Source organism: Amborella trichopoda, chromosome 7, assembly GCF_054954075.1.
Source record: "Amborella trichopoda isolate Santa Cruz 75 chromosome 7, AtrichopodaSantaCruz75HAP2 v2.0, whole genome shotgun sequence".
Taxonomy (NCBI): domain Eukaryota; kingdom Viridiplantae; phylum Streptophyta; class Magnoliopsida; order Amborellales; family Amborellaceae; genus Amborella; species Amborella trichopoda.
The window spans coordinates 670,665-697,121 of record NC_142342.1 but is presented as its reverse complement, the minus strand read 5'-3'; the positions used below and the strand labels follow the sequence as shown (position 1 = coordinate 697,121).

At 37.4% G+C, this 26,457-nt stretch overlaps 2 protein-coding genes across 7 annotated transcripts; both read left to right on the top strand.

Moving 5' to 3' along the window:
* Positions 1-2,109: 2,109 nt before the first annotated feature.
* LOC18444275 (polypyrimidine tract-binding protein homolog 3) lies at positions 2,110-14,507 on the top strand. 6 transcript variants are annotated; one of them, XM_088871969.1, is made up of 15 exons: positions 2,110-2,430; positions 5,719-5,785; positions 5,871-5,942; positions 6,044-6,120; positions 6,408-6,495; positions 8,589-8,721; positions 9,005-9,069; positions 9,168-9,217; positions 9,337-9,378; positions 9,518-9,578; positions 9,754-9,811; positions 9,934-9,947; positions 10,097-10,204; positions 10,302-10,445; positions 13,810-14,507. In XM_088871969.1, the coding sequence occupies exons 2-15, from the start codon at positions 5,729-5,731 to the stop codon at positions 14,197-14,199; spliced, it is 1,359 nt and encodes a 452-aa protein (XP_088728095.1). In that variant the 5' UTR covers positions 2,110-2,430; positions 5,719-5,728; the 3' UTR covers positions 14,200-14,507. The 6 variants fall into 6 exon arrangements, 5 of the variants coding, with proteins under 5 accessions (XP_088728095.1, XP_011627103.1, XP_020529289.2 ...); XM_011628801.3 differs by having other exon boundaries at positions 9,934-9,977; XM_020673630.2 differs by having other exon boundaries at positions 2,110-3,057.
* A 5,221-nt stretch (positions 14,508-19,728) lies between these two features.
* On the top strand, positions 19,729-26,352 carry LOC18444274 (LRR receptor-like serine/threonine-protein kinase GHR1). Its single transcript, XM_020673642.2, has 3 exons — positions 19,729-21,991; positions 22,526-24,109; positions 25,417-26,352. The coding sequence occupies exons 1-3, from the start codon at positions 20,941-20,943 to the stop codon at positions 25,986-25,988; spliced, it is 3,207 nt and encodes a 1,068-aa protein (XP_020529301.1). The 5' UTR covers positions 19,729-20,940; the 3' UTR covers positions 25,989-26,352.
* Positions 26,353-26,457: the final 105 nt, after the last annotated feature.

Below are 26,457 nucleotides of genomic sequence, written 5' to 3'. Positions count from 1 at the left end.
TTTTGGGTAATTTAGTGGGGATGACGAACCTCTACCCGTTTTTTGAAATCGTTAGTGATTTTTTAATGCTTTAAGTGAAAATGGAAACCTAAACCTTAGCTGGGGCACAAGTGATGCTACCACCCCAACCCCAACCACATTCTAAAGTAAGTTGATGTTACGACCTTCAAATCGCTTGCTAAAAAGAAAATAAAAAAAAGTAAGTAATTCTAAAGTTGGATTCCATAACTTTTGAAAACCTAAGATATAAAAAAATGTATTTGGATGGCTCAAAAGTCGGACCTTCAAATTGCCCACCACACTACATTTTGGAGCATGTAAGGTAGTTTGGAAATTGAATATTCAAACTACTCTATTTTCTACTTCCTACCAAACCAAATTAGATAGATTTCGATATAAACTCGTCCTGTGATTGTGGATTGAATGAATAAATAGATCAAATAAAATAAATCAAATTATATGCCTATAGAGGCAAAAGAGCAAAGAATTAAAAGAAAGGTTTGGGAACAAAAAAAATAGAAGAAATGGACTTCCATCTGACAGTAATATCGTCACTTCAATTCAGAATTTTTATTTACTTCGATCATATGGATCTTAGTGATGGAATAATGAGTAATAAAATAATTAATTAGCTGATTGTATAGTTAAAGGGTAGTTTGTGGACATGTGAATTGCCATTTTCATACAAAAAGAACATTTTGTCTAAAAGTTAGCACTTCGAACTAGGTTTTAATTAGGAGAAAAGAAAATTAGATTGAGAGTTGAACTTTCGTGCTGGGTAAAATAAATAAATAAATAAAACTATGTTTTTTTGGACTTTGTAGTAAAATGTCCCAAAATATAGACAAATTCCTATTTGGGTGCGTACTTAAATTTATCTAGAAATAATTAAGAAAGCAAAAGGGGTGTTGTTATCCATGACTACCATAAGTAAAGCGTGGGCCACAAGTGCTAATTAGGACTTGTTTGTAGGGGTGACAATTGGGTTGGGTCGGTTGACTCCACCCAACTTGAGTTTGGGTCGGGGCCTAAAATACCATACTCAATGTTTGGCTCCATGTCTACCCAGAACCATTTGATTGGGTCAGGTCCGTGTCAGGGTTGCCTTGACCCGACCCAGTACTTATGTATATAACATTTATGTAACCCATAATCTTTGTACTAATTAATCTTAGACTTAACTCATGGTTGGGTCTAAATCAGGTCCTGATCCAACTAAGACTTAGTTGGGCCAGGTTAGGACCAGGGTCAATCCGAATCAATCCCTCCTTTACACCCCATGCTGTTTGAGAATCTTGAAATACATTTCGTGAAGATGCATTTCTATGGCTATGGCAAATATATACCCTCTTTGGTTATCAAAACACCGAATCGCTTATCCGGTATAAAGTACCTTACCTCTTTGACCTTTTTTCATTATCTCTAAATTAAATAAAAAAAATATTTTATTATTTTTTATTTTTAATTTTTATATCTCATCAGTTTTAAGAATTAAAAATATTATTTATAATAAAAAAAACTTCATATTTTCTATTTTTCAACCCTCTAAATTCATTAGACCATATTATTATTGACCTCAATAATTTATGAAATGATATTCTCTCTCTCAAAACTCATCTTTCTAAAATCCAAACTCTATATCTCTCTCTCAAAACTCTAGATCTCTCTAAAACTGAAATTCCATTTATCTCTCTAAAATCGAAACTCCATCACTTTTTCTCTAAAATTCCATCTCTCGCATAAAAGGTGCCTTTGTGTTCGAGCTCAAACTAAATTTTTTGATCAGTAAACTCATTGAAAAGCGAAAAGAGAAAAAGAGGAGCTTTATAAAAAGAGAAAGATAAACTCATTGAAAAGTGAAAAGAGAAAAAGATGGAGCTTTCCAAAGAGAGAAAGAGTTTGAATAAAGTCATTTTAATATTTGTTTGAATAAAAAAATTATAGCTAAAAGGGTACAGGGGTGGTAAGATTTAAAAAATGGCGATAAAAAAATAAAAAGATTTCATTGTATTCTTAATTCTTTACTCTCATTTTATATAAAAATTAAAAATAAAAGATGAAAAAATATTTTCCCTGCTATATATTTCCTCGTCGCCGCAAGCCTCTCGTGATCCCCTTCTCCTCTCTCGCTCTTCCCTTCTTTCTCGTTCTCCCTCTCTCCCTCTCTCTCTCTCTCTCTCTCTCTTCCCCTCTTTCTCACTCTCTCTCTCTCACTTCCCTTCTTTCTCGGGATCTCTACCACCTTTCTCTCTTCCCTTCGTTCTACCTCTCTTTCCCTTTCTCTTTCTTCCCCCCTCTCTTTTCCGTTCTTTCTCTCTCTCTCTCTCTCTCTCTCTCAAATCTCGATTTGCCACTGCTTTGCTACTGGATCTACTCCCCATCTCCCTCTGCCAGGCGTTTTCTTTCTCCTTTTGGATAGGTTACGCAAAGGTACGGCTGTGTCATCTCGCCTTAGGGTTTTGTTTCCCCAATCCAAATGTGTATCTCTCTTTTCTATAAACCGTAGTAAGTATCGACTTTCCCGATCTTGCTCTTGCTTTTTCTCAGGGCTTGTTCTGAATGTTAGTTCCATGAAAGTTTTTGGTTATTTTTTCTTCGATTTCAATAGTAATCAGGTTCTCCATCCATGGAGCCATGAGGTAGAGAGAGAAACAATAGTATAGAAAGAGTAATTCCAGAAAAGCTACAGTACCATCTCTCTCTCTCTCTCTACAGTTATTTGTCAGTTTTCGTTATGTTTTTCTGCGCTTCGTATGTCTATGTTGTGCGTTCTATCCTTCTTACACTTTTCTGGGCTTCTCCCATGTTTACTCTGAAGTCTGAACTTTGTTCAATTTTTGCCTTTTCCAATCCTCTCTTGCTTGGTTTTAAGGGGATACGAGATATATTATTACAATTTTTTTTCCTGGGGCTTTTTCAGTATTCAATTTGAAATTTATTCATACCTGTTTGAAATTCCTTTCTTGCACATTGGACCCAATTTTTAAGCTGAAAGAAAAGAATGAAGAACTTGCTTACCATCCCCATCAGTTTGCTATTCCTCAGTACTTCCTCCAGGTCCTTTATGGGTTGCATTACTGTTATTTTATTCAATTTATTTATTTGTAATGGGCTTCATATGTGTTGCCTCTTCACTTGTATACATAGGTGATTCATTAGAGTTGGATCTGATTACATATTATAGTGGTTTCTTTTGTTTTCGACAATAGCATCTTTTTCTCATATCTAGATTTTTGTGGTCTATTTATGTTGTTGGAAGACTTGAACTATATAATAATCATATACGTGTTTATATGAATGGTTATATTAAATGTGTCACAATATGTTATGTTATGGTTATATTATGTGTTTCGGAATGGGCTCAAGGCTAGGCGGTAAGGTGGTGGGTTGCCCGTCTTGAATTCCATTCTACTACGGGTAGGGGACCCATCCCCACTAAATTAAACCCCCCCTTACCCACCAAAAAATAAAATAAAAGTATCATAATACATTTTATATGTTACTATGGCTATGCTTTTTCGTGGGTGGTCCAAAATTTGTATGAACCAGACATATTGATTTTGTTGTGCATATATAGGCAAAGTATATTTACCCGTTGTAATACAAATATGTTAAGAGCACCTATGAGTTGTGCTGTCATCCTATAGATCTGAATATCAGATCATGTTCACGCACTTGTATATCACTACTACTGGAGCTATAATAATTTGTAAAGAACAATATATTGTATCAGCATTTAACATTTATATTTTGCATGAGCATAATGCTACTTGTTTAATTTCTTTTGTAGTACGCTAGGAAATTCATACATATTATGTCCTCACAGCCTTATAAATTGTCAGCCTATAAACTATAATGTCCTCATCATATTTATGTGCAATATATTTCTGTTGAATATATATATATATATATATATATATATATATGTATGTATGTATGTATGTATGTATATTATTATACCCATGTTGGCCAGGCCACTAGTGTCATCGGATGGTAAAACTAAATTCATTATATACAAATACAATAATGGGTCATGGATTTTCAGGAATTTCTCCTAGTTGCCATTGAATTGTGGAGCCTTATTTAAATGAATTTCTGACTTTAGCAGATCATATTCAATGCCTGTGGGACCTGCATAAACTCTATAGGATATTGTTTCTTATAGAGCCACATTCTATCTGAGCCAAATGACAACTTCAACATTTCCTTCCAAATTCATTATATACCAGTTTTTCTCGAATCTATCAGCTGCTTGAAATTTCCTCCCATGGCATTAATTGGCGTCCATGCTGCTTCTGTTCGAGATCTGATTCTCTGCAAATGACTAGCATTTGTGATTCTTTTAAGGTTTGCGATTCCAATCTATCAATTCCTGTCTCTATTGGTCTCGTGAAATGATGTGCGATCAAATGACTTTGATCATTATGTACATATCAGGTGCTCTGCCTGTGAATGTTTTGTCATTCATCTCTTCCAAACCTGTCAAGTGTTAGCTAGGTTATTCTTTTGTGTTTTTAGATAGGAATCCAGATAAGATGACCTGAACAAAACCAAATGTTTCTCCTTCCAGCTAATTTTTTCTGACCTAAATTCATCAATCTATACTGTTCTAATAGTTCATCTTAAATATAAATAACAGCTTAGTTAACACTTCAATACATACATATATATATATATATATATATTGTGTTCAGGAGTTGGTTTTAATTTTTTGTGTTCTCCTGGGTTCAGGAGTTGGTTTTAATTTGCTTTAAACATAATGTTATTCAGAGGGAGTTGGTTTAATCTTGCTTTACCATCTATTTAGCAGATATACAGTGATTATATATATATATATATATATATATATATATATATATATATATATATATATATATATATATATATATATAACAGCTTTGAGCGCCTGGGGGTTTTGGGCTTCTCCTTCTTATTTATCTTCTCATTTGGGGGGCGTGTTGATCACTTGGAAGGCACTCTCTGTTCCTCATGTTCCTTTCTTCAGTGGAAGGGTGCATCAAACACTAGCAGAGCTCAGAGGGAGGCACCCTTGGTTCGTCTTCTAGGCAGTCGATGTCACCTGCCTAGGTGGCTCCTTGGCCTAAATGCAAATACCTGTTGTAATGAGCGCATTAGGTGCCTTGTTGTAATGAGCGCATTAGGTGCCTTCCTAGGACTATTCGTTGTGGGATGGGGCCTTGATCACCTAGAAGCCTGCCTAGGCTACGAGGCACACGAATTTTGGAACCCTACACATGAGGGAGGGAGGGAGGGTCAGTGTGGGATGGGGCCTTGACCACCTAGACGGCCTGCCTAGGCTTTGATGCACCCGAATTTTTAAACACTGCACATGAGGGAGGGATGGAGGGAGGGACTGCCCACCAACTGGCATATGGGCAAATAAAGGACGAGCAAGTTGCCAGCCACATCAGAAACATGGGGAGGCAGCTAGGGAAGAACCTCTAGTAGGCTCTTAGATTGTGTATTTGGTATATGCATGCCAGCACAATATTTACTAGATGTCAAAATTTTATTTTCTGATTTTTCAAGATTTATTTGAATTTCTGATATTGTTTTTGGACCTTATTGATTTGGGCATTTGTGAAAATGTTGGACTTAAGCTGTATAAATAACTTTTTTGCTTTAGCATTGAATTGGTTTTATTTTGAATCCATACACAAAATGCTTGCATCAACATGGCTTTTGTTTGCTGCATAGGTTCACCAAAATGACGGAGCCTTCCAAAGTTATTCATGTTCGTAACGTCGGGCATGAAATATCTGAGGTAATTTGTTTACTTTATTGCTTTTGCCTAAAATTATTGTTGAACTTTTTCCAATTCTTGACATATAGTGGTTTTTGGATTTCAGAATGATCTACTTCAATTGGTGCAACCTTTTGGTGTGGTCGATAAACGTGTCATGCTACGTGCTAAGAATCAGGTTCGTGAGAGACCTTTTGGAGATGAACTTTGATAATTATTTGCTATATAGTTGATTCCGAATTTTGTGTTTTCGAGTTTCATATAATATTTTCTCTGTAGGCTCTTTTGCAAATGCATGATATACCTTCTGCCGTCAATGCATTGCAATACTACACAAATGTTCAGCCAAGTGTCAGGTACATGATTTTATAAAGATCATCTAATTGTTATTTGTGACTGTATCAAAAAATCAGAACTCTGGGTTCAGGTTAGCATCCAAAAGTTCAAATACAGACAAAAAATTTGTATGTTGCCGTTGGTTGTAAGCTGTATTTCATTTGTTTGGAAGTTATAATGATATTATCTGTTAAATAACCATGTTGAGCTTTTACTTCTTGGGAGAAGGAAAAGGCTCAATGCTGAGAAGGAGAGTACTTTTTCCTATGACCTCATCATCTTTATGGCATTCTTTTTGCTCTTTCAGGGGCAGGAATGTTTACATGCAGTTCTCTTCTCATCAAGAACTGACAACGCCTGACCAAAATGGTCAGGGGAGCAAGGATGGAGACCAGGTTTGTGATATATCGTGTGAATTCTTATATTGTTGATTGTATCTGATATTGGATGCGGAGTTCTTTTTTCATTTCTGATGGTGGTTTCTTTTGCTTAGCCTATGGATGAAAAGGGGTTTCTACAATTGGCATTCTTTATGCAAAATGTTCTTTTTGGTTGTGTGACTATCTTAAGATGAAAGCACCGATTCTTTTGTTTATACCAAGGTTTTTTTTTTAAAAAAACCGGATTGGTGAGTCGAATTGGTCACAACCATACCCGTGTCGGATCAGAGAATCGGTGGATCGGATCGAAGAATCGCCGGAGTCGGCAATTTTCGTTCCAATTTTTTTTTAAAAAAATGACCATAAATCTCTAATGATAGTGTTCTTTTAGTTTCTAAAAGAAATTAGGAGTGGTGCATTGTGTGTTTTCATTCCTTGGTGAAAATAGGTGAATACTGAGATGCTGTTTCCCTATCTAGATGTCTGTATAATTAGTAATTCTAATATAGTATTATAATATTACATCAAAATAATTTAAAAATATTAGAATACACTTTCATATTATAAGATTGAAAATAATAGTTTATCATATAAAGTGAAATCAGTATTACATTAACGTATCAAACATTTATTAATTTGCTTTTTTACTCATCCAAAATTTTCACAACCTAGCTAACTATAATATTATATACTGAAATTGAAATGGTTGGTTTATATTTTATAGTTATTTACTATACAAGTAATATCAAATCCAAAATATCTTATAATATCATCTAATTTAAAAAATCTTATTTACAACTATAAGAAAAATAATACATTACATAATTTATAATAGAAGATTTGGTTATCAATGTATAATTATTAATTATGATATTATAATAAATCTTGTCACTGAAATAAGAAAATCAAACATAGATGACCAATGACAAGGCTATTTCAGAAATATGTGTTAGATCTCAATAATTTTTATGTTTAACCCCAAAACATTAGGCATTATTTAGGAAAGCATTAATTTTTTTTTTGACAATGTCCTCTTTTATTTTATTTTTTTAATTAATTAATTATTAGCATAAGATTTCCTATGAAGCATGGGTCCCTAGTTTAATGTCAGTCCTGTGTGCATCTATTATTTTCTAATCATAGTATATAATTTTATTTTATTTATTTATTTATGAATTTTTTCCCTTGTCTCACCACAATCGTGTAGGCACCACGTTACCACCTACTATTAATCTCTTGAAAAAGTAGGGCGCAATTGGTATTGCATTGTGGTACGTTACAAAAAGAAATTATTTTAATATGGAACACCGCTGTACTCCTATGGTTGAAGATAACGAAATGAGCTTGTAAAGGATTTGTCCCACATCGAAGAGATGTGGGAACAAATGGGCATATAAAAGGAAATGAATTCACGCTATACGTAGGCGCGTGACAAGAATGCTTTTGTGTGGCTGTACCATGCCATCCTTTTCGATGGGCCCACTTAGAAGTCAACCGTTTGATATCAATATCTGATGTGTCCATCGTGTGATGTCATTGTGTCTGTTGTGTGATGTCATCATACCGGCTCCTATGTCGAATCGGCCAGATCCCCTTTTTTAAGTGGAACCGGGACAGGCTGGATGATACTCGATGCGGATCGCCCGATTCCGGATTGGGTCACCGAATTTTTAAACATTGATTTATACCAAAGTTTATAGGTGTGCGTTATGAAGGGCATGTTTAAGTGCAATGTTCTGGACCTCATTAAATGTCATAGGGGCTTAGCCTGGTGAAGCCTTAACGCTGGAGCAAACAATCCTCTTTGTAAATGTATAACCTAATGGGGAAAATACATTCATTTGCCATGTGGAAAAACCCCAACAAAAGGTACCAATGAACTATTATACGCAACAAATAGGATGAATTTGATTGTCTGGTTTATTTAACAAAAAGTTGGTTGTCTGGTTTCCTGATACTCTGTGCTGGAATGTTTGTTTATTCTGGATGTAAAGGGAGGTGAATGTCATGTTTCTCTTCTCTTTTCTGTACTTCTTCTGAGTTCTTCTCTCTATTCATTCTTCTCTCTCTTGTCTCTTTTCTGCTGGTATGCTGTCGGCGGCCCTCAGGATTCACAACCCAACCGAATTCTCTTAGTTACAATTCATCACCTGCTCTATCCTATAACAGTGGAAGTTCTTCATCAAGTTTTTTCTCCTCATGGATTTGTTGAGAAGATCGTGACCTTTCAGAAGGCAGCCGGTCAGCTTCAAGTTTTCTCTCTTTCTATTCTTTTCTCTCTCTTCTTTCTGTTCTGAAGATTGTTTGGATGGATGGTTGGATATGTCATGTTTCCCGTCGAAATTGGTTCACAGAATGTTATTCGCATGATGCTTGTGCATTCTATATGTGGTTGCTATTTTTGTTGTATGCTTTGAAGGCTTGATTTGATTAGAGACTCTGAAGATCCAGCTGCCTCTTTTGTTAATTGCTTTCATGCTTGTGCTTAGTGACTGGATTTAATGCTGTTGGATCATTGATGCAGGATTTCAGGCTCTTATCCAGTACCAGGCTTGCCAAAGTGCTGTTCAAGCCAGAAATACGCTGCAAGTATGTACATTTTCATATTTCTTTTATTTATAAGCTGGGTGCGGTTATTGAATGCTTTAGGCCTAGAAAGCTGAACACTGGTGGATTCCACTCTACAGGGGCGCAACATTTACGATGGTTGCTGTCAGCTTGATATCCAGTTCTCGAAGTATGTGCCTTTGTCAGCCAATTCATTCAGTTCGGGTTTGATTTAGTCTCTTTCTTTATATGATATGCCAAAATTATAAAACGATGAATGTAATTTTCCAATTTCTTTGATCTTTTCAGTCTTCCAGAGTTGCAAGTGCACTTCAATAATGAAAGATCCAGGTGAGTTCATGGCTCTTTGTGCCTTTTTTGCTTAGCCAGATGGGGATGGTTTATTTCAGTAGGATAATTAAATAGAATATTTTCAGTAAGATCCTTTTGAGCTCATTATACTGGATGTTTGGTTCGTTATTATCTACAGGGATTTTACCAATCCATCTTTGCCCAATGAACAGAAAGGAAGACCATCGCAAGGAGCCTTGGTATACATTATGCTAGATATTTATGGACCCACATTTGTTTAATGAGTCAATAAAAAATGTGCTTTAGAACATTCTTGCTTTGTTACTTAACCAATTGAAATTTTTAGAATCTAGTAATGTAAATGGTGTTGATTTTTGCATGACATGCTGACATTTTGGTCATATATACCAACAGCCTGGTTATGGGGATTCAGGAGGCCTCTATGGCATGCAACCAGGAGGAGGCAGGCCAGGTGCTGCCATTAGTTTATAGTGCCCATGTCCTCAATTTGTGGTTTCGAGCATTGCCTTTCTTTTGCATTTGTGCTGTATTCTAAATGTTTTGTTTGGTTCCCTTTCTTCTTTTATTTTGCAGTGGCATTTCCACAGGTGGGTGCAATCGGCCTAGGCCCTATCCAGGTTGCCTTACATTTATGCCTTTTGAATTTGTCTTTTTTCTTTCTCATAGGTTTTATTTAACACTAACTATGGTGTGGGTATGGCTTGCTTGCTATGTTTGTGAATGTTTATCTCAATAGATTGGCACTGCTGCAGCCATTGCAGCTGCATTTGGTGGGGGTTTGCCCCCAGGCATAACTGGTACTAACGACAGATGCACTCTTCTGGTGTCCAATCTAAATCTCGAAGTAAGTTTGCCTCTACTCACCATAATGACATAATCTCTTTCGTAGCTTTTATACTTTCTTACATAGTGTTCTTCTATTACTTTCTTTCTCATCACAGAAAATCGATGAAGATAAGCTTTTCAACTTGTTTTCCCTCTATGGAAATATATTACGCATCAAAATGCTTAAAAACAAACCTGACCATGCACTCATTCAAATGGGTGATGGTTTCCAGACTGAATTGGCTGTACATTTCTTGAAGGTCAGTTCTCGTTTGAATTTCCATTTTCTGTTTCCACAGCTTTGATAGAACTTTCGTGCTGTGGGGTGTAAAATAGCTAGCACATGTGTGAAAATTCAAGTGAATGACCAATGTACTGAATTTTTTCTGTACAACTGCTGATTTCCGTCAGCCTGAAACAACCTTAGATTATTCATTCATCATATGTTAGCTTTAAATGCCCTGTCTATTCGAGAACAGTATTCTTTTTTTTTTTGCCAAGTAAATTTTCTTCTTCCACAGCTTTGGTAATGTCCTGAAGATTATTATGACTTTATGAAGTGTAGGAATCTGAGTAAATATTTTACTAAAATGGCTGATATTTCATTATATTGTGGCGGTGCTTGTTATGCTTTGTTATTTACTTTTATTTTTTGGGTTGGAAAGTTGGATTAGAATGTACGAACAGGTTGCAGTAACAAGTGCCTTTAAGGCATGTACATTTATTTCGAATAGTTAGGCACCGAGGCGGCTGTGGGGGTCCAGGCCGCCCAGCGCCTTGGCGGCCACCCAGAACCTGGGCGGCCTAGTTGAAAAAAAGAAGATAGAAGTCGAGAAGAGATGACTATAATCCATATTTTCATACAATGCTAAAACAGTAAAACCCTACAAGCATACACTGATAGTCTGATACACACAAAAGTTAGATAGTAGAAACTAAAACTTTGAAAAAGAGAATTTACAGAAATTCAGAAAATATACAGTCTAGGACACCATGGTTGACACTCAACAGTCAACACTCAACATCAAGAGCCAAGCACTCAAGCGCCTTCAACTCTTCATTCTTCAGTCATCATCATCAGAAGGAATAGGGTAAGCCTCATCATATGCATCAGATTCGAAGCCATCATCATCAGAGTCATCTCCCTCTTCAACATAACGCTCATCCTCATCTGTTTCTTCTGAATCTGCGTCTTCCTCCTCCTCTTCTTCTACCTCCCTCGTACTATGTGCAGATGAGGCCTTAGGAGTCTTGGCTGCTCTACCCTTTTTTATTTTTTTGTGCTTCCCTGAACTCAAATATTGTATAATCTCCTCCTTGGTAGCTTCAGGAACATTTTTTCACGGGAAAACATCCCCCTTAATGCGGACAAGGTGTTTTTTGAACCGGTAAATACCCCATTAGTATCGTTTCCATGATAATTACATTAATACGATTTTTGTCATTCGGATTTGGGTTATAACCAAACTTCTATCCCGGATCACCGCTTTTAGAAGAACCTGGAGAAAATATTTCCATGGAACAAGGCTCATTTTCATAATTTTCTGGTGCTTCTAAATTAAGAAATTGTTTAATCTCATCCCCAATAGCTTCAGGAACCTTTTTATAAGAAGCAACATTCCCTTTAATACCGGCAAGATGTTTCTTGAATCAATACCCCCGTTGGTATATTTGTCACAAAAATTGCACGTTATACAATTTTTATTGTTTGGTTACGAGTTATGACCATACTTCCAACCCGGATCCCTTATTCTAGAAGAATAAAAAATTAATGACAAGGATTTTGTTCTTGTTTTTGTTTTACAAAGTTCATATATTGCTTAATCTCCTCTCTGATAGCTTTAGAAACATTTTTACAAGGGGCAACATCTTCTTTAATGTCGGCAAGATGTTTCTTAAATCGGTTTATACCCCCTTTTGTATCTTTTTCACAATAATTGCATCTAATGCAATTTTTATCAATTGGATTCAGGTTATATCTTTATTTCCAACTCGGATCTCCACTTCGACTGGATCCTGAAGAAGACATCTCAAAATAAAATAAGGAATCTAAAAATAAAGTTTTGCATTTATTTTGATTGTTCGAACTCTAAACTCTTACCTCTGAGATGTTTTTTGGTGCTAAAATATTCAAAAACATCCTCTAATAGGATTAAAAAACTTCAAAACTAAATCTAATCTACCTAGGTGATGTTTGGATCAATTTTTCGTAACTTTGAGAAATACTTCGATCCAATGAAAATCACAAAATCTAGTTTTTTTGAGGTTTCTTTCTTTCTAAAATCTAAAATGGGTTATTGTGGGTTTAGGTTTCAAATGAACCTAAAACTCATCTTTAAAAGCTTTTATTTTTATAAAAAACTTAATAAAAAAAAAAACTCATTTAGGGCTGAGCGCTCGCCTTGGCGGGTGCTGTACCGCCTAGGTGGCCGCCCAGGGACTGCTGCCTAGTTTGGCCGCCTAGGCCTGGGTGATGCGCTTAGGTCTTCTGGACTGTCTAGGCGGCCACCTAGGCGTTGGGTGGTCCGCTTTTTTGAAGTTATCCATATTTTTTGCTTCAGATGTTAGTTTTTGAGTGGTTCCTCTGGTTGAGGTGATTTCCCTTGTTGACTTAAATTCAGTTTTTAATTGTTGGAGTTCATACCTGTGGTTGTAGCTCCCATTAAACAGATGATTTAGGTCAAGTTGAACTGTTCTACTTAGATTTTGGCAAATCTGGTTTGAGATTTTGGCAATTATGGTTTAGAAACTTAGAGAACAATGTAATTGATTATTTTTATTTTTCTAGAAAATTAATGTTTATAGATGGCATCAACATGAGACTTATGCATGTTTTATATTTGAGTTTATTTTACAAAAGATTAAATTTTGTGGCCTGAACTCCTATGAAATCCAAAATTCAGTTGGGCAATTCTGATGAATCCATTATGGAAGACCATATATTCAAACTCTTATTAGTTGTGAAAGGTGAAAATGCTTTTGTCGGTTTCTAAAGGTTTGGGCTAAACTTATGTGAGGGGCTAATTAGGTGGTCAGCCCCTCCCAATGAACATAGTGGGTCTGGAAATCCCCACCACCAAATGTTGGCTACTTTTAGATCAGTGGGTGTGCAAGTCCTCATCAACAAATTATGGTCACTTTTGATTGTGATCTCCATGCTTACTAAATCTTATGGGGGGCCTTCTTATGGGGGGCCTTCTTCTAGAATGTTCCCTCTTAAAAGTTCTCTTGTGGCATGAATTCCAATAATGTATTTGAGATTTGACTGAAATCTGACTTAAAATGATTTTATGATCAGAAATTTGGTTTCATTAGTAAGTGCAACTAACTGTTAGAAAAACCCATGGCTCAACCGGAAGCCTTTTGATATTTGAACCAGAGGTTATGTGGGTTGTTAACCAGCCAAAAAAGATAAAGAGAAGGAAAAAAAAGCCAAACACTTGGCAAAAAAACGCGAAAGTATCCAGTTTCCAAAAAAAATACTGAAAATATCATCTTTTTTTTTATCATACTAAATTGCAAAAGATGAAGGCTTTCGTTGTGTCAATTTTACAAAGGTTGTGTTCAAGTCAAATCCACTATATATAATTCTTTTTTTCCTTTGTCCATTTCATTTGATATCAGGGGGCCATGCTTTTCGGGAAGCGAATGGATGTGAACTTCTCAAAGCATCCGCACATCACCCCTTCAACCGACACCCACGACTACTTAGGCTCCAACCTCAACCGATTCAACCGCAATGCTGCCAAGAACTATCGCTACTGCTGTGCCCCCACCAAGATGATCCACATCTCCACCCTCCCTCCCGAGGTCACTGAGGACGAGATTGTGGCCCATGTTGAGGAGCACGGCAATGTGGTTGGGAGCAAGCTCTTTGAGGTAAACGAGAAGAAGCAGGCCCTAGTGCTCTTTGACACGGAGGAGCAGGCCACCGAGGTCCTTGTTTGCAAGCATGCCACCACCATAGGGCGTGCCATCATCCGCATCTCTTTCTCCCAGCTCCAGAGCCTGTAGGACCCTCAACAACCTTCACGAACATTCTTGAGTGCGGTAGCCTTTCCCAAAGGGGTGTGCAAGAGGGTGGGGTTTAGGTATTTGTTTTTATTTTTCTTTGTTTGGGATTTTGTGTTCTTGTTTGGACCTGGGTTTTGTGCTCTTGCCTTTTTAGGGGCAGAGACTTGCTTGTTGCACCTCTTTGGGGTGCTTGGCTTTTGCAGCGTGGATCTTGTTTTGTACTCATGATACATATATTCAGTTTACTGTGTAGTTTGACCTAATGTCTAAGCATGGAAATCGAATGTACCTGTGTTTTCCATAAGAAACTGAGCCTTGCAAGTGCTACTCATGTATTGAAATCCGGACTGTTTACTTGAATCCATGAGAAGTCATGTTCAGGTGGGTTTTCTTGCACGCATGACTTCACTCTTTCGCTTTGCCATGGTCATATGCTAGCATTGTTCTTATGGTAGCTTCATCTTAGGAATCTTATTGCATATTTTCGCACAGGCGTTTATCCAATGGAAAGTTATGTGTGAGTTCGTTCCCAGGGAGAGCTTGTTGTCAAATAGGAGAGTACTGTCATGCTTAAATTAAGTGTGGAAGTTTCATCCCACCGATTGAACACTGAACACCGATCCATATTGTAGCTGTTTTGGTCCCACATTTTAGAATGAGAGCTTTCCCACGAAACAAACATGGGAAAGTAACTAGTTTCAGGGAGCTCTCCGAGAGGTATCTTTCGTGTCTGATGAAATCTGTGTTTTTTCTTTTTATGCTTTGTTGCTATCTATTTTTTTTTTAATTATTATTTCGATATGTTAATGGTGGGAATGGAGGGTGGGATGTTATGTTGAGGGATCAGCCCCTCTAACCACCATGCCTCAACTCCATTGCCATTGTTGCTGTGCTAACCTCAATTTTTTTATGACCTCATTCATATTTTTTTGCTTCATTTTTTTTGACGAAAATAGCCTTTACGATAGTTTTAGGACTATGAAGATATCACGATAGACTCAATATTGTGATGGTCAAAGGCGGTTTAATGTTTTGAGGCATTATGACACTTAAACTGTGATAGTCGTTAAGAGGCATCACAACACTTAAAAAGCCGTGATGTTGATTAAGAGTTCTTATGCCTTGTGACGAAGGTATAACGGTTTAAATTAGAACCGTGATAGTCCAATAAACCATCTTGGTTCTTTTAGTGTTGAGATGCTTTAAAACTATATTTGACTTACAATCTATAATGACTACGACAATTTTTAATAAATCATGGTGCCTTCACGGTTTTAAGACTATCGTGAAGGCTATTTTCGTCTATTCACTCAAAAAAAACGTATGTATGACGTTTTGAAAAGTTTGGGGTTTATTTTTAATAATTTAAAAAATTAAAAGTATAGTTTTTATAATTTCCCATTTTGTGCTCTACCAAAAGGCAGACTTTGATTGACAAGTGGTCTCTCATTAGCATTTGGTGGTTTTGTGTTAATGTGTTTAAGGTGTGGCCCAGTTTGAATCTCTTAATTGGGGAACCTAATAACACACGACCCTTGCTTGCTATATTGTAATTCATGAAGCATTTGATACACAAACAATGCTTGCTACCACGTAATGGAGAAATCATATGATACACAAATAATTGCTTGGCACTACTTCATATGGTGCTACCTCGACACATGGTAGTGACTATGTGTTTGAATATTTATATTTTATATTATAAAAAATATAATGTTTTATTTATAAAAAGTAAATATATGGGTTTGTTAAGCCATATTATTATTTTTTGGACCAACGACTAAACGACTACCTTTGAATTCCACTCTTAGTCATGTGAAGCATGCATTAGTACATGCACTGACTCATACACTAACAAGAAACATGATTGTAATATGAGATTATTATCAAATTCTTAAATTCCCATTAGATATTCACAGGGAGCGTAGGTGGCTATGGTAGTAGGTACACAACACCACGTCTTGATTTCGATTCCTACATCAATGGAAAATAGGATCGGAGAAGAAGATCCAATGGTCTTGTGCACCATTGACACATGTTCCGCTGCTAAATAAAAAAAGTGATTTTTTTGAAAATCACTAATCGTTAGGGGTGGCAATCAGGTTGACCCGAACTAGGTTCAAATATGGGTCCAAGTGTGGGACCCGGCGAGTAGGGTCTAGGTCCAGATGACTTGAATTCGACTCGAGTCGGTTTTAAGTCCAGGTTTGGCTTGGACCCTATCAGGTCCGATTAACTTAACCCAACCTGATCCGGTATATATAAGTTTAAAATATGTAGCTATATAAGTTGAATAATATTAACTATATATTGTAAAATGTAAAGTATTTTTTTAGTTTTATTTCTGGACCTTGACGGCCCAAACGACTTTGACCTAACCTTGTTCCTTGTCAGGTCTAGGTTCAAGTTCGACCTAGTTAGGTCAAGTCCAAGTCAGGATCCTGGAACTGTTGCCACGCCTACCCATAGTGGAGTTAGGGGTGGCAATGAGACATGGTGGGTCCAATACTTGAACCTGGATTTAGACCAAAACGGATCCAAAGTTATTGGACCCGGACCTGACCCAAAAATAAATAAATAAATAAATGTGGGCAAGGTCTTGGCAGAACGCCTTAAAAGTGTGTTACTAGTTGTTATTTTAGGCCCTCAATCAGCATTTATTAAGGACATATTGATATTAGACAATGTAATAATGGCCTAGGAGTGTATTCATTCCAAGGTTTTGCTTGGGAATCCTGAGGTTGTCATGGAAAAGGCTTATGACATGGCTGAATGGGACGTTTTGATGGAGATAATGAAGAATATGGGATTTGGGAAGGTATGGAGAAAGTCGAATTTTGGGTGTGTCTCATCTGCGTATTTTTCTATTATCTACAAAGGCAGTCCTTTTAGTTTTTTCAAGGCTTTTCGGGGACTGCGTCAAGGTGATCCTCTTTCCCCATTTTTATTCACGCTGTATGCAAAATGTTTTAGTCTGTTTGTGAGGAATGTTGAGAGAAGTGGGCATTTTTTTGGCTTTCTAATGCCAAATGGTGATCTTCACATTTCTCACCTGCAATATGCGGATGATACTTTACTTTTTTGTGAAGCAGACGCCGAGCAGGTAAGCAACATTGCCACTTTCTTAAAATGTTGTAAGGTTGCGTTAGGCCTTAAAGTTAATTTTGATAAAATTGCAATGGTTGGTATTAACTGTAGGGACTCCTTAACTTTGGAATTGGCTGGTGTGTTTGGTTGTAAAGTGGAGTATTTTCTCATAGTGTATTTGGGGATGCCTATTTCGGATGGCCGGCTTCCAATGGCAGTATGAGACAAAATCATTCAATGGATCCAAGTTAAGCTTGATATATGGAAATTTAAATACCTTTCTTTGGGGGGAGGATAACCTTGATAAGAGCTGTTCTTTCGAATTTACCATCTATCATATGCCCATGCCTCAGATACCATTGTCTGTTGCTAAAAAAATTGAAAGTTTAATGAGAAATTTCTTGTGGGGCTCTTTTGCAGAAGCCAAAAAGTTCTATATTTTGAGATGAGATAGGGTGTCCACTCCCAAGAGTGAAGGGGGATTAAGGATTCGGAGAGTTAAGCTGGTCAATCAAGCATTGCTGTGAAAATGGTGGTAGAGAAGCCTCAAATTTAAAGATCGGCTCTGGTATAAAGTAGTGGCTGCCAAGTATGGAGTGGATAGGTTCGGAATGTGGGTGGGCTCTAAAAATGGTACGAGGAGAATGTTCTACTGTTGAAAAGCAATTAACTCATGCAAACCTCTTATTCATCGAGATATTCGTTAGTGCTTAGGTGATAGTCGTAATATATCTTTTTGGCATCACACATGGTTAGGACCTTCCCCCTTGAAATATATATTCCCCATGGTTTTTTGGAAGATGCCAAATCCCAATTCTCTCATCTCTGATTATTTTGAGAAGAGAGATAATCAAATTGTTTGGAATATAATTCTTTCGTATAACAAAATTTCATATTCTCTTTTTGCCAAGTTTTCAGCCTTTTTAGCTCTACTTGATGAGGTTTACATACCTCGTAATGCTACTGATGAGTCTGTTTGGGATATTGATAAGGATGTGGAGTATTCAATTAGATCGATGTATCATTTACTGTTTCATGACCTATGGCGATGGACTATGCATGAGCTTGGCGACCAAAATAACATTTTAACTGTTGATAATCTTATTAAGAGGGGAAAGATTCAACCAAATATTTGTTTGTTTTGCAAGGAGGATAGTGAAATTGGTGACCATCTATTTCTCCATTGCTGCTTTGCCTCTCGGATTTAGAATTGGTTTTTTAGTCAGCTTGGGATTGTAATGGTTATGCCTTCAAAGGTGAAAGGTATTTTTGCTAACTTGTCAATTCCTTCTCTCCCGAAAGTTGGTTCTATTATTTGGCAAATCGCAAGGTATTCTGGCTAACTTGTCAATTCCTTCTCTCCCGAAGGTTGGTTCCATTATTTGGCAAATTGTAAAGGGGGAAATCTTGTGGGAGGTGTGGAAGGAGAGGAACATAAGAACCTTTGATGTGGTAAGTTTGCCTTTCGAAAATGTTATTGGGAAAATTTTACACTCAATCTGGCTTTATCTATCCATCACGAAGGCAAAGAGTGATATCTCTGAAGTTGACGTCAGGAGAAACCTATCTATTTTTTTTCGGTTGGACTTCTTCAAATGCAAGCCCAAAGGAAGATGGACTGCTCCATTGCAGGGGATATTTAAACTTAACTTTGATGACATTTCTTTGGGAAACCCTGAACCGGTTGGTTTCGAAGGACTGGTCCGTGATTGGAATTGAACAGTTATTTTCTCTTATGCAGATCCCCTCGGTAATAAAACATCTAATTTCGCAGAACTTCAGGCCCTTCTTCATGGTTTAAAACTCTTGGTGGCCAGAAATATAGTGCAACATTTTATTATCGAAAGGGATTCCCTTAACGTCATTAATTGGTGTAACAAGAAGACTAGGTCACCGTAGAAACTAAGGTCAATGCTGCTAGAACTATGAGATATTTCATATTATTTTTTAATCTCTTTTGTGCATGTTTACAGGGATGCCAATGGGTTGGCTGATTTCGTTGCTAAATGGGGTACTTTCTTTTCCGAGACTTTGGTATCTGATATTGTAATTTATTTTCAATTTAATATAATAGTTGACCTTTGTCAAAAAATAAAAATAAATAAATAAATATATATATAATTTAAATATTATAATTAAAAAAATATAACTATTGGACCTAGGCGGGTTCAATTCTTGGACCCAAGACGTGGTTGGGTCCGGTTCCAAGTCAGGTCTGGTCTGGTCCGGGTCCATGGCGACCCCTAAATTTAGGGGTGGGGGTATCTAGAAAAAATTAAAAAGAGCAAAAGGCAATTAAAGTACATAATAACCAATGAGTGAACAACTTTTGAGTTGTTGACCAAAGTAAAACCTAGCAATAGCACGTGGGTTCTCTCCGTTTCGGAGCACCGAGCGTGGTTCCCAAACGAACGGATTTTATCGCATTTCATAAATCATTTCACGTCCGCTTTTGCCTCCACTTGGCGGGCTTTTCACTCTGCACTCTTCACTCTCTAACCTTTTCCTTCTCTTCTCTCTCTCGAAACCTTAATCCTCTTTTTTGTCCCTTCAAACCCTAATTCTTTTTTTGGTCTCTTTAAACCCTAATCCTCTGCATTTCTTCTTTTAAACCCTAATCATTTTGCGTCTTCCGCTTTGTTTTGCGTCTCTTAGCCTCTGCAAAAATGGTGCTCGCGTACTGTAAGTTTGTAGCTAAATGTCGGAGTTCTATGGTTACTTTTTGTAAACCCTAATCCTCCTGGCATTTTTTTTTACGTATTTGGCCTCTGCAACAATGGCGGTACTCTACTCTGACTAAATGTCGGAGTTTAATGGTTGTTTATTTATTTTTATGGTTTTACATGTGTTGAGATTGGAGCTCTGCAACAATGGCGGTTTCACAGTGTATTCTATGGTTTATTTAGTGACCTCTGTAACAATGGGGCTGGTTTACTGTAACTAAATGACGGAGGTGTATGGTTAATTGGTGGAGATTGGAGCTTTGCAACAATGGCGGTTTCAACTTTTTTTTCTGTGGTTTATATATGCTTTTGAGCTCTGGAAGTATGGAAGTTATTTCTTTGGGACCTTTTTGTTATGTTGGTGATTGTGAAGTAAGAATTCTGTTCCCCATTATCTGTCATTTTTTGCATTGAAGCATTGCAAGAATTGAGTTTGTTGTGGTGATAATCTGTTCCTTTTATTATTGTTCTCTGTGTACTTTGAGCTTCTGCTGCAACAATGGTGCCAATATAACACAGCACTTCTTGTTCTCTTATCTCGGTGCTTGTTCTTATAAGTGGAGACCTTGAAAAAACGCCTCTCTTGCTGTTGAGGTCCATGCTCTTTATTAGTTTATACCATTACTCTCTGCAACATTGCTCTTTCCTTAGCTAAAAAGTTCTTTTTCATTGAGGATGTATTTCTTCACCTGATTTCTTCTTCATTATTACTCTTACTCTCTCTCTCTCTCTCTCTCTCTCTCTCTCTTGCCACTTTATTTGGACTGGTCCTCACCATCTGCCTTCTACTTCATTCCTCTTTGTTTCTCTTTTTATATTACATGATACTAAGTGTCTTGAGGACTCTATTCTTATTCTAAATTTGTAGTCTCTCTCTCTCTCCCTCATTCTTCATTTGCCCCTTGCAATCGGTCTCTTTGATCTAAGAACAATGGCTCTCCAATTATTAGTACCAATTTGCTTGTTATGCACTACCAGAAAGTGCTTTAACTTTATGCATGTCTTGCTTCTTCTTCATCTTCTCCTCCCCTTGAACCCTGTTACATCAGCCCACCAAGATATATTCACACTTCTCCAGTTCAAGAAAGGCATAAAACATGACCCATCAGGCTCTATCTTCGAATCATGGAATGAGGAATCCATTGACTTTAATGGTTGTCCTTCTTCCTGGTTTGGCATTGTTTGCAATGGTCGTAATGTGGCCAGCATATCCCTCAACAACCTGAAACTCTCTGGTGAAGTTAACCTGGGAATCCTTTCCAACCTCTCCATTTTAGTTCACCTTTCTCTCTCTAACAACTCTCTCTCTGGACTACTACCACCCAAAATGGGCAATTTTGCTAACATTCAACATCTAGACATCTCAAACAACGTCTTTCATGGAGAGATACCACCTGATATAGGCCGGCTTCATAATCTGAAAAACCTCTCTCTCGCCAATAATGGATTCACAGGTTCAATTCCAAGCACAATTCAGAACTTGGGTACATTAGAATGGATGGATTTGAGCTCTAACTACCTGACTGGCTTGATTCCTACTGGCTTAGATAGGCTTTTGAATCTCAGAGTGCTTGACCTGCACCAAAACCAGCTTTCTGGTGGGGTTGATCATGCAGTGAAGTTATTTCCTAGTGCTGTTTATGTTGATCTTAGTGGGAATTCGTTTTTAGGTCCGATTCCGTGGAGAATGGCATTTGGATCAGTGGGTTCAGCCTTTGCTCTTGAGTATTTGAATCTCAGTAAAAACCAGGTTAGTGGGCCAATTATGTACAGTGATGATATCCCTCTATTTAACAGTTTGAAGGTGTTGGATCTTAGCCATAACCAGTTGTCGGGTGAGCTTCCGGGCTTTCAGTTTGTGTATGCTCTGGAGGTTCTGAACCTGGGGAGCAATCAGTTTTCTGGCTCTCTACCAAATGAGCTTCTAAGACAGGATTCTTTGGTCTTAACTGATCTGGACCTTAGTGCCAACAATTTGTCTGGTAAGTTGGTTTTTTCATTTTTGTCTTTGTGAAAATTAGCCTGGTTTACTCTTATATATCACAATGGTATGTGGTTGGGTGAGAAGGATGAGGTGTTTTTGTGTTGCTTGTAACTTTTATAAGTTCAACGGATGAGTCAGATTTAGTTTTTATGTGAGATCTGGTTTGCACATGCCCCATTGGACTTTGTGTCTGCATCTGATTTATGCTGATAACTTTGTCTTACAAATTTACCGAATTGGTAATGCTTCTTGTTAGTCTACCCACCCTTGACAGTGTTACCCTTGCGGAATCCCTGACACATGAACTTGTTTATTATAAAAAAATTAGGCAGCACCAATGGATATGCCTTCTCAAATAAAAAAGAAAGAGAAGAAATAGAATCTGATCATCCAGATATCAACGACATTCTCTCTTCTTTTTTTATTTGAAGTAGTGTTTATATATTCCTGGAAAAGGAAAAGTAGTTTTCTTTCATTCTAGTTATTCTATACATACCACTGGTGTGTTTCTTATTTTGGTCTTGTATGGCAGGTCCATTGGACATGATCACATCCACAACCTTAAGGAACCTGAACCTCTCCTCCAATTTGCTATCTGGTAATCTTCCCTCCAAAATTGGCAGCTGCACTATTGTGGATCTTTCAAGAAACAGATTTACTGGAAGCTTGTCAGTAATCACTGCATGGAATGACAATGTTGAAGTCCTCGATTTGAGCTGCAATTATTTATTTGGGCTGATCCCTTTGGATGCCTTGGTTTTTCTAAGATTGAGCTATTTGAATATTTCCTTTAATTCTCTGGGAGGTCCTATAGCATCTATAATGCCCCATTATCCTAAGCTCCAAGCACTTGATCTCTGCTCCAATCACTTCAATGGATCTCTTCCAACCAACCTTCTTGCATCCCCCACAGTTAAAAAACTTTATCTTTGTAATAATAATTTCAGTGGGGCATTTCCTAAGAGCGTTTCTTCAAACCCATCTGATCCTATGTTTTACCACTCTATTCCACTCCAGGAATTGGATCTTTCAAATAACCAACTTGATGGTCACATACCTAGAGAAATTGGTTTCATGGGTGATCTGAGGAGGTTGGTCATCTCGAGAAACCGCTTCTCAGGTCTTTTGCCCTCTGAAGTGAGCAACCTTAGTGTTCTTAATACACTTGATTTATCAGTTAACCAATTCACGGGCCTATTACCAGCTGGCTTACCAGATTCTTTAAACTATTTTAATGCATCATATAATGATTTTTCAGGCTCTGTTCCCTCTAATCTAATGAAATTCCCTCAGACTTCATTTTATCCGGGAAATTCAAAGTTGCTTTTTCCTCTTCAAACTCCATCATCCAATGAAGGTGCTCCTATGGTGGTTGGTTCTCTTGGACCCCAAAGAAAAAGTGTGAATCGAGGTGTTAAAGTTGCAGTGACACTGGGATGTGCAGTTGGTGTCAGTATGTTGCTTCTTGTTGCCTTTATCTTTCATCGGAAAAGAGCTTCATACACATCAGATCGTAGTGACATTGACAATTTTAGCAATGTGTATCCTTCAAATGGGCCCTTTGCGAAAGTTCCCTTACATTCTACTTCTGGTGGATACAGTGATCCAAAATCTTCACCCTTGGTGTCCTTGATCGTTTCTTCTGAGCACATCCTATCTCCAATAAAGGACCCTGCAATTGGGTTTAAGAGTCAAGGTACAGAAGTGGATATTCCCATGGGTTTCTCACCTCCACGAGCTTCCGAGGAAGAAAATCATAGGGTACTTGGTGCCTACCCTCCCGATCGGCTTGCTGGTGATCTTGTTTGTTTGGACGAGACAATGTTCCTAACCAGTGAAGAATTGTCTCGAGCACCAGCTGAGGTATTGGGTAGAAGCATCCATGGAACCTCATATAGAGCCATCTTGGATGGTGGGCATTCATTAACTGTGAAGTGGCTCAGAGATGGGATGGCAAAAAGTGAAAAAGAGTTCAGGAGGGAAGCAAAGAAGCTTGGTAATGTCAGACATATGAATGTTGTTCCTATCAGGGGCTACTACTGGGGACCCGGACAACATGAGAGGCTTCTATTGTCAGATTATGTAAGCCCAGGAAGCCTCGCAAATTATTTGTTTGGTAAGTGGACTTGCCTTTTTCTTTCTCTTTTGCTTTGATTCGTGTAGTGCTTCCTTTGTGTTGGTCTGACGCTGATTTTAGTTTCGTAAAAGGTTGTCTCAATGTTCTGCTTTTCACCCTACATTGAAAGCAAATTCCTGTGTTGTTTTTCTTAAATTTGTATTTGCAGGCCTTATCACGCATGTTACCTTTAGTGTTTACTAATATACTTAAAGTTCTTAATAATCTTGATATTTTTTATCATTAATTCTTATAAGAAAAAGTTTATATAAGGTTGCAACCTTAAAATGTAGAATTACATATGCAACTCAAAATCCATCGGAAAAGGTTGTTTTAATGTTAAAAACCTTCTAATTGATCATCTCAACATTGAGATGTATGAATATGAAAAAAAAGAAAAATGATTTTGAGTCCCAAAAATAGTGCATCTTGCAACACATTATCTAGACCGTCCATTTTCAAGATTTTCATATGTTTATAGATACACTTGATTTTAACTATTTTTTGAGTTTGAAAATTTATAATTAGATATGAAACTAGTTTTTTAGATAATCATAATAATTTTTTACACTAAAATTACATGTTATGATAAAATTTGGAGGTGCGCCTTAATTGGATTGTTTAAGGTTGCAACCTTATAGAAACCACACCCTTTCTTATAACAGAAATTAGTTGTTCATTTTCTGTGTGGTTAGGGAATTTTACTTGGATTTTTTATTCTGCCAAAATATTTCATTCTTCTGCTGGATTTTACAGTCCATTTATTCCCTCGGGTAAAACTAGACCTCTCTTTTTCTGTTGGGTAGACTGACTGGGTTTAAGCCACTACCTGAAGATTTCTATTTCGAGTGCCTTCTAGTTGAGGCTTGTGCCTGAAGCGGATGTTGAGATATCTGTGTTGCTAATTATTTTTGCCTTTTATTGTGCTTTGAATTTGTTTCATACTTTTACCGAACTTTTGTGCATTTACCTTTGAAAGGATCACTTGCAATTTCAGTCTTTTGGTGTTTTATTCTTGAATGCATAGAATGCATAATGCAGGTGCTTGCAAATTTATGCTCACCAGTGACACGTACAAATCCACACACACACATACACAGACTTACGTATTTTATGTTTTTAGATTATACCTAGTGAATCCTGATAATGCAAACTGTTATGTTTACTTAATTTATAGTATTCTTATTATTAAAATCCAACCCCGAGACAATATTCATCAGAGTAAAAAAAGAAGGAAACATTTGCAAAAGAAATAAATCTTGAGTGGCCAAACAGCAACAACTTTGTCATCTGTTTCTCTCCTTCAGATCTGCCGAGCAGGAGAACGCCCCCCTTAATGTGGTCACAACGCCTCAAAATCGCGGCTGACGTTGCTCGTGGCCTCAATTACCTCCACCTTGACAAGGCCCTTCCTCATGGTAATATCTGTGCATCCAACATCCTCCTGGACGGTACAGAACTCCAGGCACGCATTTCCGATTATGCCCTTCACCAGCTCACATCGAGCCCCACATTCCCAATCCATCCACCTCCTGAAATCTCATCTAAGAAAAAGCCCAAACCCTCGTTTAAAGCTGATACTTATGCATTTGGGATGGTTTTGATCGAGTTATTGACTGGGAAAGATACGAGTGAGTTTAGTAGGGAAATTTCAGCAGGAAGAAAGTCTGGCCAAGTCGAGCCTGGAAGCCTTATGGATTGGGTGAGGAGGCTAGTGGAGGAAGAGCATGGGACCCAGTGCTTTGATGGGGCCCTCGTGGACGTGGAAGAAGAATGCGAAGCTATGAAGAGAGTGTTGGCCATTGCTATGAGATGTGTTCTTCCTGCAAATGTGCGGCCGAGCATAAAGGTAGTGTATGAGGAGATATCTACTTTGTGAGATATGTAGGGTGGGTGTATGTTTTTCTTGGTCCTTTTTGTTATCTTTTATTGTTTTGTTTTCTTGGCCATTTCTTCATCTTTTTTTGTTGAGGGCCTGGAAATTGTTGGGACTTGGCAGAGAGTTTATAGTTCTTGCTCACACATGCATACGCATGTATACACGCACAGTCGACTCGAAGCTTTCTTGTAGTTCAGTCACAATGTTGAGTTTCAAATTTCACGAAGGTGTTGAGAGTTTTGTGCAGTGGGATGCCATTTGGTCAAAACTCATTTCTGTCATTCATATGATAACAAAAACCAGAGACTAGAAGTGTGGCAATTGAATTGGGGGAAATATGATTTTCTCTGATTTTGGGGGAGAATTTTGGTAAATATGGTGGAAATTGGATTGTTGCACGGTTTAAGTTTCCATTCCTACCCTACCGATGCTAACCCTATTTGAAAACTAATGGCGCTTTCAAATAGCT